Raw genomic sequence first — 18,955 nt, 5'->3', positions numbered from 1 at the left:
AGTCAGAGATAGCTTGATATGCTTATAAATTTCGATTCTATCGGGCTTTTACGGTTTTTATCTTTTTTTTTTTTTTGTTTCCCCATGTCAACGTTATCGAAATTTTAAGAGCATGTCTGTTAAAAGATTTCAGCTGAGACGTTTTTGCAGGAAAACTCGAATATAATAAGCAGTCCTGAAAATCTACTCAAGTGATCTGTAACTTTGACAAATTTTTTTTAAAACACCTTTGAATCATGGGCATTTTTTGTAAGAACAGATTAGAATTCGCAGGTGTTTGGGAACACGATGGAACATTTCTTTCCTAAATATGGATTAAGGTAACTGGATGCTGTTTAAATTTTTAGTGCTTTGTTAAAAAAGTACAACCAAAAAAAATCATTGTATTCAACAATTTCCTCTAACGTCCTAACTTGTATATCCCTACAATTTCCTTGAACTCATTTTTTTTATCTTACCTATCCCTTTACAGAATGATAAAAAAGCAAAGAAAAGTAAATAAAAAAGGCACAGAAAAAATTTATCCAGGATTTAACAAAAATTTTGCCGAGGATAGCTTTCGACTTTCGACAGAATTTTTTTCAAAAGCTGGTCTCAGTCTTAAGGGCTGCGATAGTTAGCAAAAGGCTCCAAAAAACAATATTCATTCATGGAGGCTGAGTTGGCTCCTTGTTCTTTACTCAATTCTAAAAAACAATCTTTAGAATTTGATAAAATCCAAAATATTTGAAGGAAAACAGCTATCAATTTTCGATAATTCTCTCAAGGGTTGGTCTACGCTCTACGAGCTACGTTATAGGCTCCATAAAAAACTGGCATAGTATAAAACTCTTGAAAATCTTTTTTTGAGTCGTTCATTCAGTTAGTTACGTTCGGTTTCGAGGGTTACATCGCTTTAAATTTCTTTTCTTTTATATATCAAATGAAAGGAAAATGAAACCAGACCATAAATCTCTATAAAAATCTCAAAAACGACTGTCGTGAAAAAATTTTCGAACTATCAAATTTTGGAGTAAAAGGAATTGTTTGATAAAATTGAAAAAATTCATCCGGAATTCAAATGAATTCTCAACCAAATTGTCCTCAGAAATAGAAGAAATGATGATACATGTGACATGTGATTTAACTTTACATTAATTCCCAGAGGCAAAGTAGGTTCCTTGTTCTTTATTTAATATTGAAAAAAGTCTCTCTGGTATCTAAGAAAAAGTTCAAGGATGTTTCGAGAAAAACAGTTTTTACGTATTTTCGATAATTCTCTTAAAAAGTTGGTCTTAGTTCTAAGAGCAACGATATTTCGCAAACAGGCTTAAAAAAAAAAAGTTTTCATTCTCAAAAGGTAGAAAAAGTTCCCTGTTCTTTCTTAAATAAATATAAAAGTGTCGAGATTTTCAACAAAAGTCAGCTTAAGAGAAATATCTACTTATATTTTTAGAGAATTCTCTAAAAAGTTGGTCTCAGACTTAAGAGCTACAATATTTAGCAAATAGGCTCCAAAACAAAACCATCAGACAATCCAATATTAAAGAGGTTCAGGAATGAATTTTTGTTTAAAAAAATCATTTGAAAATCTATTTTTGAGGTATTCTTTTAACTGTTTGCTTTCAGTCTTAAGGGCTACATCGCTCCAAAACTAAGCCGTTTTTGTGAATGAAATAAAACCAAAATATTAGACAAGAAAAAATCTTGTTTATGAGGAATTCAGTTCAGCCTCAAGAGTTACGACACGCAGCAATGAATCTTAAAGTTTGTTGGTGAGTTAAGGGGACGATTTCTAATTTATAGATAAGAATCGTCGGATATTTATTATAGCCTAAGTAGTTGGGACAGGTTTGACAGTTCTGTCCAAACTTTCTACTATTGCTAAGCTTCTATGAGCTCATTGGAGAAATTTGCCATCGAATGAACGCCTAAACTCTTTCGATTATCTACGACAATATTTTTGGCACGAATACTACCATGTCATCAGATAATAGCTTGGATTAACAATGTGAATACAAGTTGTAATGATAAGTCAGTCTTAAGTCATTCCCTCGGCAGAAAGGAAATCTATTGATTAAAGACTTGTAATTATTTTGTAAGTGCTGTTAGCACTTAATGTTGAAATGGGATGAGTACTTGATGGGCTAAATCGTTGCTTTGGTAACCTAGATAGGCAGATGGATTCACGCACTACGTAAAAAATAACTAAAGCGGTTTACATTAACAGACACTAAGTAACTAATCAAAACGACAGGGCTCGAAACTGTTGAAAAACACCTTAGTCTGAGAAGGATTGAAAGATTAAAACATTGAGAGAAATTGGTGTCAATTTTTTAAAAAGAAAATTTCATTTGCTTGCTTTTTTCCTTCATTGTCGACTCTGGTCTGGTCTTAATTGCAGACATTCTTCAAATGCAGGTTTAAGCATCTAGTGTAGACCAGATTTCTAAACGCAAATAATTACTTAATTCGTTTCTGAAAAAAAAAGATATATAACTAACCTCCTGAGAGGCTATCCGTCTTTTCCCTCGTTGAATTTCTTGATCTCCAGACATTCTTTGCCTGACGCTTTCTGGAATGTAAAATAAAAGAGAAATTCAATGTAAACACACGCAATCATCAGAGACGTAACTCAGAAGGCTCACGGAATACAAGGCACAAACAGGAGCGTGGCTTGGGGTGTCCTTGGGATACATGCTAACGACAGGGGCGTGGCTCGGGGTAATCTTGGCATAAATGTCAACAAGAGGGATGTAGCTCGGGGGTGACCTTGGCCTGTTCAAATGCCCCTCACCTCTTTTTGAAGTGACGCTTTTTTTTACAGTCACCTGGGGAACATGAGAGGCATAGAATTCAAGCGGTTAAAAAGAGTGAATCTGGAGAATCTACACAGTATGTGTTACTCACTCACTGCTCATCTTATGAAATGTAACTTTTAGTCAAACACAACGTGGATGTCGACATCACAGTCGGGTAGGTACCGTAGCCTGGGTGTGACACATTGTGGCCCCTCCTTCAAAGTCGTGGCCGCGCCCCTCAACCTTTGTTTATGTTGGTACTTCACTTTTTAAAGTGGCAAGATCAATATTCGGATCGAAAAATTAATGTAAGCCCCCGCATTTAACAAAACAATGTCAATTTCCTTAATTGAAAAATGTTACAGACAATTTGATTTTGCAAACAAATGAACGCGAACACAGAGTACATTTTAACTTTTCCATGGGTCTGAATCCACTTATTAAACTGTTGCTATGGTAATTTTGCGAGATAGAAGGATGGTGATTATAATACGAACAATGACAAGGTACTCCTTTGATACCAGTGTCTTACCTTCGACAAACAAACGACTTCATACAGTATAAAACAGAGGACAGATATTAAAATGAGTAAATAAATGAATGAATTGGTACAGAAATAAGAGATTTACATGTTGTCAATAAAGCACAAATTCCTCGTCACGTGATTGAAGGACTGTCGTGGCGGTCATTCTTAGTGATTTGTCTCACGCTGCGCTGTTCGTTACATTTCATTTTTTTTTCAGCATCAAACTCATCTAAGTTTTAAGTGCACCAGCACAAAACTCCGAACACTTCATTTCTGTGAAAAATGTCTTTAAACGTGGTTTATTTACCTTGAGAAAATCAGTCCTAAAGTGACATTTATAAATCCTCAACGCGGAGCTCACAAATATCTCTCAATTCAGTAACCTCGGAGAAACGTACGCCTGCCTTGACAGAATAAACAATATCTGAAGGAAATGACGTTTAAGTAAAGTGTTTTCAGGCCCTGGAATAACGCTAACGAAGCTGAATGTTCTTGCAGTTCGTAAGCTCTTTCCACGTGCAAGACTGATTGATAGCTATGAATATTAATTTTGAGCATATTTAAAATTCAAATTAATTTTCCCACTTTGAATGGTGGACTGAAAATCATCGTCTAGTCATCGTCAGTTTCGTTCAGTTGTAGTACGAAATATGATGACGAGTGTGGTCTTATTGTATCTGTAGGGCTACTTAGTCGAACTTGAATGAACCTGAGCAAATAAGACATTTTGCTTGAATGATATTTCTCCATCATGACTCAGTTTATTTGAATCTCGATCCATTTTTCATTTCCCTTGAATTTTGTGTCGGCGTAGTTTTACCTCCTTACGGTGTATACCATTGTAGACGAAACAAATTATAGGTAAAGCAAAAAAAATATTTTACCACTTTCCAATCAGATCGAGGCACCATTAAAAAAAGCTGATTACCTTAGGGCCTCTGTAGTCGTCTCATTAAACTTGTGAAAAGGCTACTCCACCCATTCTCTTCTTAATTCGTCCCCAGGGCTCTTTCTTGTTTAGGAGGCGAAAGAGAAAAAAAAGCTGGGAGCAAGGTTCAGCTTATTCCTCCGTCCTCCGTACAAATTACAGTATTGTAAAAGATAAATTATGCGTCACATTCAAGGTGAAAAATTTACATATGGAGATCGAACGATTATTATTTCTAAGAAAAAACAAAAGATAGTTGTTTACTGGAACAAAACCTCAAACGATTGTAAAGCTTTTTGTTAAGGGATGACAGCAACAGCGCATAGTGTAATATTTCTCCCTAGGAATTGTTATTCATGAGATGGTAATAAGGTATGGAGAATCGCTCTGGCCGGGAAAGCCCAAGCCAGGCGAAGGGGTGATGGTGAGACGGATCAATCCGACCGGGGGTGGGGTGGGTGGGAAAACGCTTCGATGCGCAGAACACAGCCCAAGGCCTCAAATGAAGTGACAAGGAGTGATACAAAACACTATTATATCCAAAATCCCTAGGGACTAATTACCAATGCTAATTGAGTTAGCATAGTGTAATATTTCTCCCTAGGAATTGTTATTCATGAGATGGTAATAAGGTATGGAGAATCGCTCTGGCCTTCCCAAGCCTACACCCACACTCATATGAAATGAACAATCACACACCCTAAGAAAAGAAACACAAAGAACTCTTTAATCCTCTTTCCAATCCTTACTTAATACATACTATATCTAATCATTAACAATAACCTATACTATAATAGTTCAAAACTTCAATAAAATAAATACATGAAAAAGCTTGGGAGAATCCCACAAGATGATCCTGATGTTTGTATTCCTGCCCCGCTTGTAAAGGGAGATCCGCTAGTTTAGCCGCCACGCCTGCTGGATTCACTACTTGCTTAAGCTTGATATAGTGAAGCGCCGTCTTACTAGATTTCCAGCCAATGTGGTCCATGATTTCACTGAGACTTACGCTTCGCAATGCTAAAGATACAGCCGCCCCACTGCGAAACCCATGACCTGTTAAATGACTACTAGATAACTTCCCAACTAGCGCGGAAACATAAATACTCAAACGCGCTTGAGCCGCCGAAGACTCCAAATGGCTGAAACAAACTCCGCCAGATTTTGAAATAGAGCGAAAAAGGAAACCTGGCGCAAGGTTAATACGTAACAGCTTACACACATCAAAATACATTTCCAAACCCCGGACAGGACAAATCAAAGGATTAGATCCCCGCTTAAAGGCAAACACATTTGCGTCACCTGACCTGAGAGACTTTGTCCAAACATGATTGAACAACAAACCAGAATTATCCGAGAAACGTAAAACATCAGATACTTTTACTTGTAACAAATCAGCTGCTCTATCACCAGCAAAAAATAATGCCTTAAATAAAGCCTGATCGCGGGCATACATAAAAATCTGAATTGCGCGCAAAGTCGAAGAATGCAACAAAAGGGCTCTAATGTAGTCAGAGATAATCAACAAATCGTTCACTAAGATAGGCTCTGCCTGGCGTGGAGTTACCCTAGCCTTTAGTTGTTCTTCCCGCACATTACTCAAATAAGTCTTAACTGACCTACAAGAAGCTGGATTACCTACACTTAACAAAGACTACCATTCTGCGCCTCGACCACTCTCTGCAAATATAGCACGCAACTTGCCAATCGGTGAATCTATAGTCCCAAATACCAAGCGTTTAGGGCACTCACAATCTAGCCCCGCATTACCTCCCCAGGTGTGACAATCCTGTCTATGAACTCGTGTCCTTCTCCCAATAATCTCGAAAAATCTGATCATCCGAAGGTGAATGAACCGCACAACCCCACCCATAACCGGAAGCATCGGTAGAAATCGCAATACGCACATGCTTCTCGTCTCTCCACGGAAGAGTGTCCTTCCAGTCGTCAAGGTAACGCCAATGCGAAATTTCCTCCCTCAAAGCGTCGGTCATAGACACTTGCCCATCATACAAGCCAGAAGCGATCGCTCTACTCATTTCTCTAATAAACAATTTCGCGGCTGGAACAGCCAAAGAGAAAGATATGCATTTCCCCTGAAATCGTTGTAAAGTTTTGATCCAAACAGTCTTCTTGCAGGCAAGAAATTTCTCCCTAATTAAGGCCCAGGACTCAATCTTACGGCGCGGCACCAAAAACGATTGTCGAACGGAATCCACGATCAGACCCAAATACCCCAGGGATGTGACCGGCACAAGAACCGACTTCTTGATACCAATGGTATAACCGAGATCAACCAACACAGAAAGGACAACGAATATGGCAAAGATCTGTCCGCTGGTAATATGGACCAAGACCCAGTCGGTCGCAAAAGCTCTCCATTTAAGCGATCGTCTATATAGAGAGAACAAGGAATCCCTTGAGCACTCAAGAAACCTGTGGCGGCCAGACCAATGGAATGATAAACATAAGGGGAGATTTTCCATCCGAACGGAAGAGTCGTACAAACAAACCACAGGCCACCAAAACTAAACCCAAAGTATGATTGCGAGGCCTCTGTCAACATCACGTGATCATACCCGGACTTGTCGTCGCACTTGGTCACGAACGATCCGGGATAAACATACCTAGTCACTTCACTCAGATTATCCAGGGAAAACGGCATATCTTTCATCCAAAGGTTTAGAAACCTCGCGTCAATACAAAGTCGAGGCTTCGTAGGTTCGACCGTGAGTGGCAACACAAGATGGGGGGGATCATCGACACCCACTACCCCCCAGACTCTAACCGCGCCGGTTAAAACACGATTCCGAATCTCCTTGGATATAAATTCCGTAAAATTTTATAGTTTACATGATTCGGGAAAATCTTCTTAGGTGGAACAGTAGACGAATATTTAGCTCTCTTGAAAACTCCCGCAAAAGGTCTTGAAAAACTTAAGATGTCGACTTTATTTCTAATCCAATCTAGAATACAGTTCCTCACGGAAGACTCTCAAGTACCAGCTCCCATGCGGCTGAATTACGGTGAAGACCACCTGCCACAAAGGAATCCGGATCCCTTAAATGAAAAAGTCCCCAGATCCGGAACCTTACCAGATGAGATAACACTTTCCCAACACACAGCTGCACCCCCCTGAACGGGAACCCCAGTCATATCCACCCATAGGGTCTCGTTTCTTGGCTTAATTGCCGTTGTCTGTAGTTGAAATTCCGTAAGAACGTAAAAGTTATCCACAGCAGCTTTACGCTTAGTACCACCCAAAATCTAAGGAAAAGATGGCAAAAAGAGAGATCACCCATGGGAAGACCTGGGGTTCCCGATCAGGAGGGAGCAGCCTCAATTCGCCTGAAAACAGGTCGTCTGGTGGTCACCATATGTGATGAACCAGCAGGAGCTACTCTACCCCGATCCAGAACTTACAAAAGTGAATTAAAAATTGAAACAACAACAGACACCGATTGACACAATGAAAAGGGAGCCTTTAATGCCGGGAAACACACGGCATAAATACTGGAAACTGATCAAAAACATTGGGAAAACGCCTTAATCCTGTCACTACATTCATTGTTTTTGAGGTGCCTCAACCCCTTGATTATAAAGGCGAGGCCTCTTAGACTGAGGACCTGGCTGTGGACGCGAGGAACAGAACCTCTGATAATGCCCATATAGGCCACACTGAAAACACTGGACTTGTGATCTATCCCTGCCTCTCCCCCTTGGCATGAAACGATTTGCACCAACTCCAGGCACTCGCAACGCTTTATCTACGGCAGCAATCCGCTTGAGTACCACTTCATCCTCCTTATCTCCTAAGAGGGCTTCAAGATAGCGCTTAAATTGCATGTTTGAGGCCCACATTTTATTTTGCATTGCTGTTAGCACTGCAGAATAAAATCCAGCTTTCGCGTGTTTTGTTTCCCTGGCCACAATCTTCAGATTCACTAGGTAATCAATTGCCTGGTCCTTCTGGAACAACGGAGAACGTACTAGGTGCTGTAAATCCTCCAACACTGATTCAACAGATTGCTTTTGGGAATCTTCCAACTTCTTAAGTCTCTCTAAGACACGAGCAAGATCACCCTCCTCCAATATAACAGATTTCAAAAGGTAAGATAAAAAAAAAAATCACTGATCCATTCATTCCCTTTCTTTCCATTACTCAATCTCATAACTGATCGAGCACAGTATAATACAGGCTGAAGAAGAACAACACCGATTAGATTACAAGTTATGAAATATTACATTACATTAGGTTAGATTAAATTAAATAAAAATTAAATTAAATTATCAAAACCTCAAACTTACAGCAAAAACGATGAACGCTCCTAGCCTCACAGGCCAAAAACTGTTTTAAAAACACACAACGGCAGAGCAGTCTTTCGCTTTTTTTTTTTTTTCTTTTTTACATACCGTACAACTAAAAGCTACTACACGTAAGCTTGCACAAGCAAATGAACGGCGACTGATGCTCAGGCATCACACTCCAACGAAGCAAAGCACGGCAACAGAACTTTCTACATCAGCAAGCAATTTCTTAAACGAGGGGCTACAAAGTAAAATTCAAGCCACAAAAACAAAAAAGGCTAAAGGAGAAAACATTTATTCTTGCGCGCCAGCATCACACTACCTCAACCGGAGGTGAACATAAAGCATTTCATTCCAAAAAGCAAAACACCGAAACTATTTTCGACCCCAGAAGCACAAACAAAAAATTTAAATGACAGTGCAGACAAAGAAACTTTCACGGCCTCGCAAGCAAAGAAAAAACCTTTGATCCCCGCAGACAAAGAAAACTTTAACAGCCCCGCAGACAAAACAACTTTCGCGGCTACGAAGACAAAGAAAATTTCTCGGCCTCCTAAGCAAAGGAAACTTCCACGGCCCCGCAGGCAAATAAATCCAAACGGCCTCGCAGGCAAAGGAAAACTTTCAGCACAGCCCCACAGGCAAAGAAACTTTCACGGCCACGCAGACAAAGAAAACTTTCACGGCCCCGCAGGCAAAGAAAACTTCACAACCCCGCAGGCAAAGAAAAACTTTCACAGCCCCGCAGGCAAAGAAAAACTCTCACGGCCTCGCAGGCAAAGAAAAAACTTCACGGCCCCGCAGGCAAAGAAAACTTTCAGGGCCTCGCAGGCAAGTAACTTTAACGGCCCCGCAGGCAAAGAAAAAACTTTCACGGCCCCGCAGGCCTGACACAATTTCACATCTACAGAAAGTAAACCAAATCTAAACTCTACCGATAAAAATTAGCCACTGAAATATAATCAACCACATGGTATCCGAAAAAGAAAAAGATGCATACCTCTCGATTCTGAGCTTGTTGTGCCAAAGGTTGGTCCTGAGCTTGCTGCGCCACGGCAGGTTCGCCTTGAGCAGGTTGAGGATTTTGAACAACTTGAGCTATCGCTCCACCGGCAACGGCTTGGGGAACTTGTTCCGCCATGTCGGATTGATCCGTCGAAAAAAGTTATAGAACGCTTCAAGCAGTACACAGCCTAAGGCCTCAAGTGAAGTGACAAGGAGTGATACAAAACACTATTATATCCAAAATCCCTAGGGACTAATTACCAATGCTAATTGAGTTAGCATAGTAAACAGCGATCCATTCTTTTGTAAATTTATCGCAGGTAAGCGTGTTTTAGCACGCGCATGTCACGGATTTCGACCAATCAAAAGCGGTTCTGCACGTCATAAACACCACCTCGCGCTAAAAAAGAAGTCGCAAGAATTTTCAAAGCAGAAATATTTCATTGCGACGCCTTGGACGTCTTCCGTGTGCAAGTCAAGAAACAAATCAACTAGAAAAAAGTTACGAATTCGTTATCTCTACCAATGCTACCAAAGCATCAGTTGATTATTTTGCTATCCATTGTCAACCTATTTCTCCTTCAAAAAGGTTTGAGTAGAAGCGTTTTAGATCACTGACATTTTGCGCATTGTTTTCATTCGCTTTACAAATCTTCGTTTTACGAAAACACTGTGATGACACCTTCCAGGCTCTGCTCAGGTGTATTACAATGTTTACTCATCTGAAAAATGATCTTTCAATTAGCAGTCAAAAATTGTCGCTTCTCTAAAATACAGTTTTGTTAAGTTTCGAAATTTTGTCTTCTTCTGCTGCAGCTAACAGCGCAAGTTCTGTTTACAGAGACGTGGGTCGGAACAATGCAACTTGTAAGTATCACAAATGGATTAATCTTCAGTTCTTGTCTTGTATCATTTGACTTACTATTTCCAGGATACGTCGACTCGTGTACAAAATGTTGTACTGTGACCTTTCGATAAAAACTTTATTGATAATGATTTTACTACCAAATATAATATGCTGTTGGTTCGTTTTGAACAACCTACATTTTACAAGCATCGTTTTTTCGTTGAGCATTCAGAATTTTTAATTTTTCCAAGCTTTTGACAAAGCGATTGTGATCGGCTCAAAATTCGCTACTTTTCTAATTTTAGTGACAAACAACACAATTCTCATTTTGCTGTGACTTGCATTACACAGTGGATACTAAATTCCATAATGACCTATTAGTAATAATGCTTAGCTCGCTAACGAGATTTGCGTCACCAATATTGCGCAGACCACCGTTACCCTCATGTTATCTGCATGTTATCTACAGCGGTTACTACTTCAAGCTCTCCTGTTATAAAAGTTAATCATGGAAGTCTCGTCGGTCATCCTGCATCTCCAACACCAATGAAGATCTCTACCTTGGCACTAGTGGTGTCGCTACTCGCAATTGTTTCAGGAGCCATCATGTTGTGGCTTATACATCTTGTCCAAAAAAGGTAACCCTTACTAACCGAATTCGAGTTTTTTCTTTTCGCTCAAAGTTATGCCCGCAATGCGAAGTTCGCGGGCCATAAATCCGGGCGGAAAAAACGAGGTCCTGCAACCTACAATACGGATTGAGAAAACGAGGTTATTAAAAATATTTATTATATATCAGCTCGAGAGGCTCAATTGGCCTTTTTCTGAGAGTAATGTAACCCGGTGAAGTTCTTTTTAGACTTGAGATATTCAATCACTCAATAATGATGTAACATGCTCTTCACGTGTTTTATAAATATCTTGAGGAGAATGAAAGCAGACAAGTCTTTGGTGAAGTACTACCGCAAACACCGAGAGGCTTTTTCGACAGTCTCCGGCTTGAGGTTGTTGGGAACAAGACACTTTTCTTTTATGTGACAAACGTGTTTGGTTTCATAGACAACGCACGCTGATTCGAAAGGAGTTTGGCATGACAGCGGAAGATGCTCATCTTTCAAGTACAGCGTTGGCAAGTAATCCCTACCAAAGGTAGTTTTTACAATTTCCTCTTCCAGATCCAAACCCTAGGATAGTAATTTTTATCGCTATCCATTTGGGCTAAGTGGGATTGCTATACAAAATATAAAGTATTTCCGCGAATAAGCACCCTCCCCTGAATAAGCGCCCACCTTAAGGCCAAAATGTCAAATAATCGGCCCCCGAAAATCGAAAAATTATCAGTACGGGGCCTCTCGAAGTGTTGGCGATATTTATCACGGAGGAAAAGCTTGTTCATTTGAAAATAAAAACCAAAAGACCAAACGGCTAGAAAACAATACCTCCGTGGCACAGAGCAATTGGGGCTAAGTGACAATCACGGCAGCCTGCCCGATTAAGTGGAATTGCAGTTCAGCCTCGTTCTAAGGATCAGAGAGGGATCCTGAAAACGAGGTTGATGCGGTGGCGTGAATTTTTCTCAGAATTTCCTGGTAAATTTCCCTTTTTCTCTTGACGGTACCAATGCACTCGTATAACTCTATGCAAATTCTTGCCTAGTCCCATAGTTAACTACCTCGCTTTCCGTCCTTAGTGTGTCCAAAGATAACTCTAAGGATGTATTTACGATTCCGATGCCAGATGCTCCAAACCAAAAGACTTAGGTCCTTACGCCGAAAATATCTCTAACATGTCCTGAGGAAACACTTCCCTGCTAATGCATTAGACGTCAAGGGTAAGTGAACCCTGTAGAGAAATTTCTAAACCCTAACACACAACGACGTGCGGTTAAGTTGCCTCAAAAATTCTAATTCTTGTAGCCTTTAAAATTTTCACGCGCATGCACAAGATCGGCACACTTCTCTTGGAAAAATTTTGCTTTCCTTTACAGCTCATCCTGGCTCTCAGAATTATCGCTTCCTTCGGTCACTTGTGCGCGTGACAGCGTAAGAAAACATAGGGACGAGAACAAAGCGGTCCATGTCTCGTGTTATACATGGAATAGTTTCGTGCGACTCATTCTCGGTCACTCAGTTATTTTGTGTCAATGACATCGTCATTTACAACAGATAGTACAAATTTGAAGACCTGAAGACGAGAATGATCAGTCATTACTGCACCCAAGAAAAAAATGAGTCGATCTCGTTCCCAGGGTCCCGGATAATTCGATCAATTGATCGGTGAGAAAAAGCAAACCGATTGAACCAGGGGGTGGGAGTGTGTGTAGTTTGTGCGAGTCAACTTTTAAGTCAAATGTGAAAATGATCACCAATGCAAGGTTTCTTTCCTCCTACAGTAAAGATGAGATAGAAAAACACGAAAAGCAGTCCCATGGACAACGTATGACGAATACACAGTTTTATAAAAATTTTTTTTCAATAAAACATCCTTTTGAAGGATTGAAATGTGATACGTTCCTTTGCGAGTTCAACACGAAAAAATAGCAAACAGGAAGAGAGGAGAGGACAGAAGGACAGAAGAAGAGAAAAAACTTGAGGGGGAGGGGGTAAGGAAGGGGGAGAGGGGGTCAGGAAACCAAAAAGCGAAGGAGTGGCGAACGAAAAGGCATGCCAACAAACCAAGAGAAAAGGGAACGACCCGTGGGTGACAAGGAAAAAAAAAAAAAAAAAAAAAAAAGGATGAGAGATAGTGAAATATTGACTGGAAAAATTTGAACAAAAGAGCGAGGTAACCAAAGAATGCAGGAGAAAAGGAACGAGTGAGTGAAGAACGGAGACAGCGAAAGGGTGACTGAAACAAAGAGAATGAAAGAGAAAAGGAATGAATGGGTAAGAGAAAGAGAGAGGAAACGAGTGAGTAAAAAAAGAAAAAGAAAAAGGGAACGAGTAAAGAGAAAGCAAACGAGTGAATAAACAAAGAGAAAGCAAACTGATGATTGAACGAACAAAGATCGGGCGAACGAACAAATAAAAGAGCGAACGAGCAAAATGAACAAATGCATGGGAGACAGGGCGTATGAACAAATGAAATGCAAGGTAAACGCATGAAGCACAGGACACACTCAATCAAGTAATATTTTTTTAACTGCATAAAAACCTGACGCAAAGCTTCTTATTACTATGTACATCACATCAGGATTAACATAGAACATAAATTTAATCTCATTTCAGCTTTCATAATTTTCTCTGTATATACAACCTTCTCCTGCTCAATTTGACGAAAACAATTTAGCTCAATTCTTATAATACATTAAGCTTACTGAATAATCTGAGATTAACAATAATTTGCTATAACCATTAAAACATAAAGAATTGTAGGAAACACTACGTGTCTTAGTCGTTTTCCCGCGCTTTTGGTAGCTTTTCAGTTTTTACTATGAGTCCTAAATTGCTGACGATGACACAAAACCTTTGTTATGATTGGCTGTGGCTGTTGTGATTATTCTGGTTATGGTTTTACGACAGTCGATTGAAAACTGCTCTTAAGAAACTTAGCCAATCATATTGCAGGAAACTCAAAATGATTCCAACTTCATTCGACCCTGGCAATCAGTGCTTTCGATATGAAAAGAAATATGGGGAAAAAAATTGCTCGTTGCCTGGGTCGAGATATGTCCATTGCCTAAGAAATATTACCAGCTCTGACTTCTTCCGATGTTTACGAATAGCGCAATCTTCGATTCAATAGTACGTGTCAAAACAAATCCAGGATTGCTATGGTCTTGTTCTAATTTGCTCTGTGATTGGTCAAAAAAATATCGTGCCACCCTCTCAACCAATCCGATGCAAAACAAACACCAATCAAAATTTGGCCCCCCTCGTTTTCCCGCGCTTTAGACAGTTTTCTCGGTTCTACTTTGAGTTCTCATTGGTTCTTCAAGATATTTTCCTCTCCTGATTGGCCAGTGTAATTATTTTGGTTTCCGTTTCAAGACACTCAATCGAAAAGCGCTCCAACTTATCCCAAGTCATCTGACGAAATCATTAGCCGAAAGGAACTGTAATCGTTGTATTTAACACTCAAGTTTAGTCATGGTATTTTTTGAAATGAAAAATATGCAACAAACATAATCTTTACATATGATAACAATTAATGCAAAATCTATTACATCCGCCCAGCAGAATTCTAACGAAATCTTTGAGATACAGAAATAAATTATGCGAAGAAATAAATATGAAGAAACGAACGTATAAAGAAGACATTGTCGAGATTTTCCGTCTGAAAAAGAATAATGGCTGTGAATTTTAAAACCTTTTCCGAAGAACACTTCTCTAAAATCAACTGCGTAATTTCAAAAATATATTTCCTCTAAAATCAATATTATCAAGTACCGCAAATTACTTGCAATCTAATTCTCGACTATAAAAATATTTGACTCAAAACAATTTCTTGAAATTCAAATTGAAATAACTCTTTTCAATTCAAGGTGAGCCAATTTGATTGAAACCAAACTGACGTGAAACACATTCTAACGCCTAAGTTATCATATTACCATCTAAAATTTGAACTAAATAAAAATCACATTTCATTTTTAAGCCTACTGATGCTGCGCCAAGAAAATTACATCAAAAATTATATCAATAGCTTTATCTTAACAAGGTAATTCATCATTACAAAAAACATACATCTTTTAGCATTTTAGGTTACACATAAAGCTATCTGCCTTAAAACTTGCCTCGTGTCACCCAGCACACTAAATGCTACGGGAATACGCGTAAGAAAATAATCTTATTATCATTCCTTACCGGCACACTATATCTCAAAGTTAGGTATCCCTGACCTTTTAACTCCCAGAATCATATTTGCAATTCTTCCTACAGACTGCCAAATATTTCCTCGTAAAATAAACGGGAGAATTTCGTGTTGTATCAAGACTTAACCCCCCAGTTGATTACCTTGTATGCTCTCATAACATGTTTGCAAAATAACACGGTGGAATCACAAGGAGAGGTGACACGTCAATCAACTCTGGGAGATAAAAGGTTGACAGAGGCAATCTAGCGCATCAGATCTTATAAGTAATAACCACTGTTTCCTTCTTCTCGCACCTGTCGACAAGGATATAAATAGTCTGAGTTACCACCATGTAGTTTCGAGGTTTTTTTTTTGCTCTAGAACAGACCAACAGCTTTCTTTAGATTGATTTGTTTCCAGCCTGGGAGCTTACTGAATGCCTCTTTCTCCATCTTAAAAATCTCCTAGAAAAAGAAAAGGAAAATGCTTAATTGTTGCACCAATCTCTCGCCTAAAAAGGTGGCCATATCAATATAGAACACCACGACACACAGTGACATGTTGAAGTTCGCTTACAAACGTAAGTTGGAGCACTTTCTCATTAAATTCATTCTGAACTCACCTTAAAGTCATTATCGCTTAAGTAAACTTCAAGTTTCGCTGGATCGACTCCTTGGGGTGGTGGTATCTTCTGAAGTTCAGCCAGTGTGTAAAAATCCCTTTGAAAGCAATTCAGGAGTAGTTAAGATAGAGACCATACACACAATAACAAGATCAGCCAATCATATAAAAGAAAATAAACACGTGGAGCCAATGGGCATCCAAATTTAAAACAAGCACAATGTCTAAAACGCGGGAAAATGCAGGCAACCACGTCGACAACGATTTAGTATGTATCTGATTGGTTAAGAGAATGGTGCGTTAGTCTGGACCAATCGCAGAGCTTACTAAAGCAAACTCTGCATAATTGCAATGTTTAAGCGTGCGTCCTCTGTCACAGTCTGGAAATTCTCATACCAGAAGCACTGATGAAAACTGCTAAAGGAGAAGAACACAGCTCTGTGTGACAGGAAACATGATTCTATAGTCACTTACTTTGTAAACTGTTGTAGTAAGTCGCTGGCAGAGTGTTTTGTATTGGGTTGCTTTCCGTCCTAGAAAAGAGACAACAAGAATGACTGATTACGATAAAAGAAGCAACGGGCGGCTTTTCAATTCTACTAAAAGGAGTCCAACTTGCCAAGGAAAACTTGCTTGCTTGCATGCTTCGACATAGTACATACCAGTTTCTGTATTTTGATGACATCTGGTGTATCATTCCAGTAAGGAAAAAGAACTTTAAACGTCATTGGTTCCATGCCGGCATACACCACGTACACACGGTGAGAGACGCGCTTTCCAGCCTCTGAGGGATACGAAATAAATAAATAAATAAAAATTAATACCATAAATCATTGAAAGGAATTAATGATAGATAGAAAAGTTGCTATCTATTATTTTATTATGACTGGAAATTAACTTCGCAACTAATAGACTTGAGAAACACAACGATACACCTAAAGACAAAAATATCACTTGCAGCGAGAGAGGGACAAAAACAAATCGCACACCTTTAGCATAACTCAGCGCCGTTTCCATAGCGAGTTTTCTGTCTCTGTCCCAGCGCTGTCTTCCAGAGCCTGTTCGCACATCATCGTCATCCTCAGGCATCCAACCCTCCCACACGTAGACTTCATAGTAACCGTCTACGATAAACAACCCTGCAAATGATCTTCGAATTAATAATCAAAATCTGTGTCTTAGAAAAACTTGTCTTCTGGGGGGGGGGGGGGGGAAGGGGGGGAGGGAGAGGGGGAGGGGGGGTAGCAGGGAGGGGTAGCAGGGTAGCAGGGTGCGGGAGGAAAAGGCCGGGAAGGGAGTGTTAATGGAAAAGGCGTCTCGTCTCCCTCTGCCTCTCTCTCTCTCATTCCTTATTCCTCGCGCAAATCTCCTTACATTGCGATTACCCTGTGCAGTTTTGTAACAACTATGCTTAGCTTCCGCACCTGGTTGTTTGGCCGTATAAAGGTCTTCTTGTAGGAATGGAAACGGGCACAGTTTTGGTTCCGATCGTGAGGGACACAAAACTTCACTCGCTGCGAATTTTCCAGTGGCACTGCTTAGTTCAAAAAGTCGAGGTTGGTGGTTGTGTTTGGATGGATCTACGACAAAAAAAAAATCTTTCTTAAATAAACACGTAAACAAATCCTCATAACAACACACCGTAGTCGAGCAAGAATCGAGAGGAAACCTGTCCTAATTCATTTTTTTCAGACGTCACACAATGCTACCCTCCGCAAAACATTCCAAAATGGCAGCCGAAAAAGACTAGGATGAGCCAAAACTTTCCTTACTCTATTCCTGTTCGTCAAACATTAGGTTCCACTAAACTAGAACAGTCCCACAGTAAAAAAAAATAAACCCTTTCAGCAGTATTCACGTGGTGTGATGACGTTGCTTTACAAGTTTGTTCTAGCTGAGGTCTGTGGATGAAATCTTCCAACTTAAGACGGAAGCTACGGATGGAAACCCTAGTTTGTTTCTAGTCCATGAAAGCTCCTGAGAAGCACTTTCTAATGATGTCTACTCCACGTTCATATGGGCTGATGTATCATTTATCCGTTCTGCGCCTATAAGCACGACGAGTGAACAAGGTCAGTTACATACCATGCGCCAAACTGCAGTAGTACTTCTTTCCTCCAATCACTTTCCAAAACTCTTCTGTTTCGCTTCCTTCCTCGATTTCACTGAGAGAAAAGGCTGTAATCCCTGCCATATTGCAATCAACACTCTTCCTGCAATGGAACATCAAAAAGGCGTAACTAAAAACACATATCGAGTACAACTCAATGGCGGGAAAAGCGAGTGAGTCGGACACGATGGCTTTTAAGTCTGCATCTGATTGGTTGAGAGGGCGGCGCGGATTCGCCGGACCAATCAAAGAGCGTGGTAGTGTAAATTCGACTGTACGGCAACCAAAACCGCAGTAGTGACAACAGCCAATGATAACGAACGAAAATATCAAAACGAGCCCATAGGAACTCGAGCAAAAACGCGTCAACTGCATGAAGCCAGGAAAAACGAGAGTACCCAAGTCACAAGTAGGATTATTTCTGCCTCTCTTGGGGTTGAAGGATAGAGAGAGTTTTCTCAAACAAGAAAAGAACTTAAACTTAAAGAACGCAGAAGGAAAAACACCACAATACTTTTGAGACTCAACTGAAAATTGCCTTAACTTGGTAAAGCAAACCCAATGCCCAATCTCCCACAACACTCCCTGTGCCATAACTGTTTTGCATCTGTTTACTTCTGCCTTACCTTTCCTGGACTTTCTTGGCAGCTGCTTTGGCTGTGGCGCGGGAATCTTCACTGGATTTACATCCATGCCACAAGTAGATGTGAGCTTCACGCCGTGACACCAGAACTAAACTGGTCCTTGATCGCAGCGAATATGAACTATGAGATGAAAAAAATAAAAGTTGCGTCTTTGTCTGCTTTAGAGCTCTCATCTGAGGTATTCAAGCCAGACGAGCGTGTTACGTGACCAACGTGTGACGACCGTTTTGAGCGATAAGCGCGGTGCGTGAGGAAACTAGAACTGTAGTTCATGCGATATATTAATCAAATGATTACCTGGGAGTATCTAAAACGAGCGCGTTTCGTGAAGAACGTGTTGCGCGAAATGCGTGTTTGGTGGGACAAGCTGTATTTTATGTGAGAAAACATTCCAA

The 18,955-nt window shown here is 40.0% G+C and overlaps 1 protein-coding gene and 1 long non-coding RNA gene across 16 annotated transcripts in view; one reads left to right on the top strand and one right to left on the bottom strand.

The window, feature by feature from the left end:
* The first annotated feature begins 9,831 nt into the window (after positions 1–9,831).
* On the top strand, positions 9,832–12,212 carry LOC149034786 (uncharacterized). The gene is made up of 4 exons (XR_016183092.1): positions 9,832–10,414; positions 10,864–11,032; positions 11,454–11,543; positions 12,085–12,212. It is a non-coding gene; the product is annotated as an uncharacterized LOC149034786 (long non-coding RNA).
* Positions 12,213–13,588: 1,376 nt separating this feature from the next.
* Positions 13,589–18,955, bottom strand: part of LOC149034781 (supervillin-like) — a 74,398-nt gene continuing 69,031 nt past the window's right edge. For all 15 annotated transcript variants that reach the window (XM_089194345.1, XM_089194347.1, XM_089194350.1 and 12 more), the window contains 8 exons: positions 18,543–18,680; positions 17,892–18,019; positions 17,231–17,386; positions 16,796–16,945; positions 16,469–16,590; positions 16,281–16,339; positions 15,808–15,904; positions 13,589–15,649 (listed from right to left, as the gene is read on the bottom strand). In XM_089194345.1, coding sequence (XP_089050471.1) covers positions 15,563–15,649; positions 15,808–15,904; positions 16,281–16,339; positions 16,469–16,590; positions 16,796–16,945; positions 17,231–17,386; positions 17,892–18,019; positions 18,543–18,680 — 937 coding nt within the window. In that variant the 3' untranslated portion in view covers positions 13,589–15,562. The remainder of the gene's footprint in view (positions 15,650–15,807; positions 15,905–16,280; positions 16,340–16,468; positions 16,591–16,795; positions 16,946–17,230; positions 17,387–17,891; positions 18,020–18,542; positions 18,681–18,955) is intronic.

This window comes from Pocillopora damicornis, chromosome 14 (genome assembly GCF_964200805.1).
Source record: "Pocillopora damicornis chromosome 14, jaPocDami1.2, whole genome shotgun sequence".
In the NCBI taxonomy this organism is placed as follows: Eukaryota; Metazoa; Cnidaria; class Anthozoa; order Scleractinia; family Pocilloporidae; genus Pocillopora; species Pocillopora damicornis.
The sequence above is the reverse complement of the archived record's forward strand: the minus strand, read 5'-3'. Positions and strand labels throughout refer to the sequence as shown.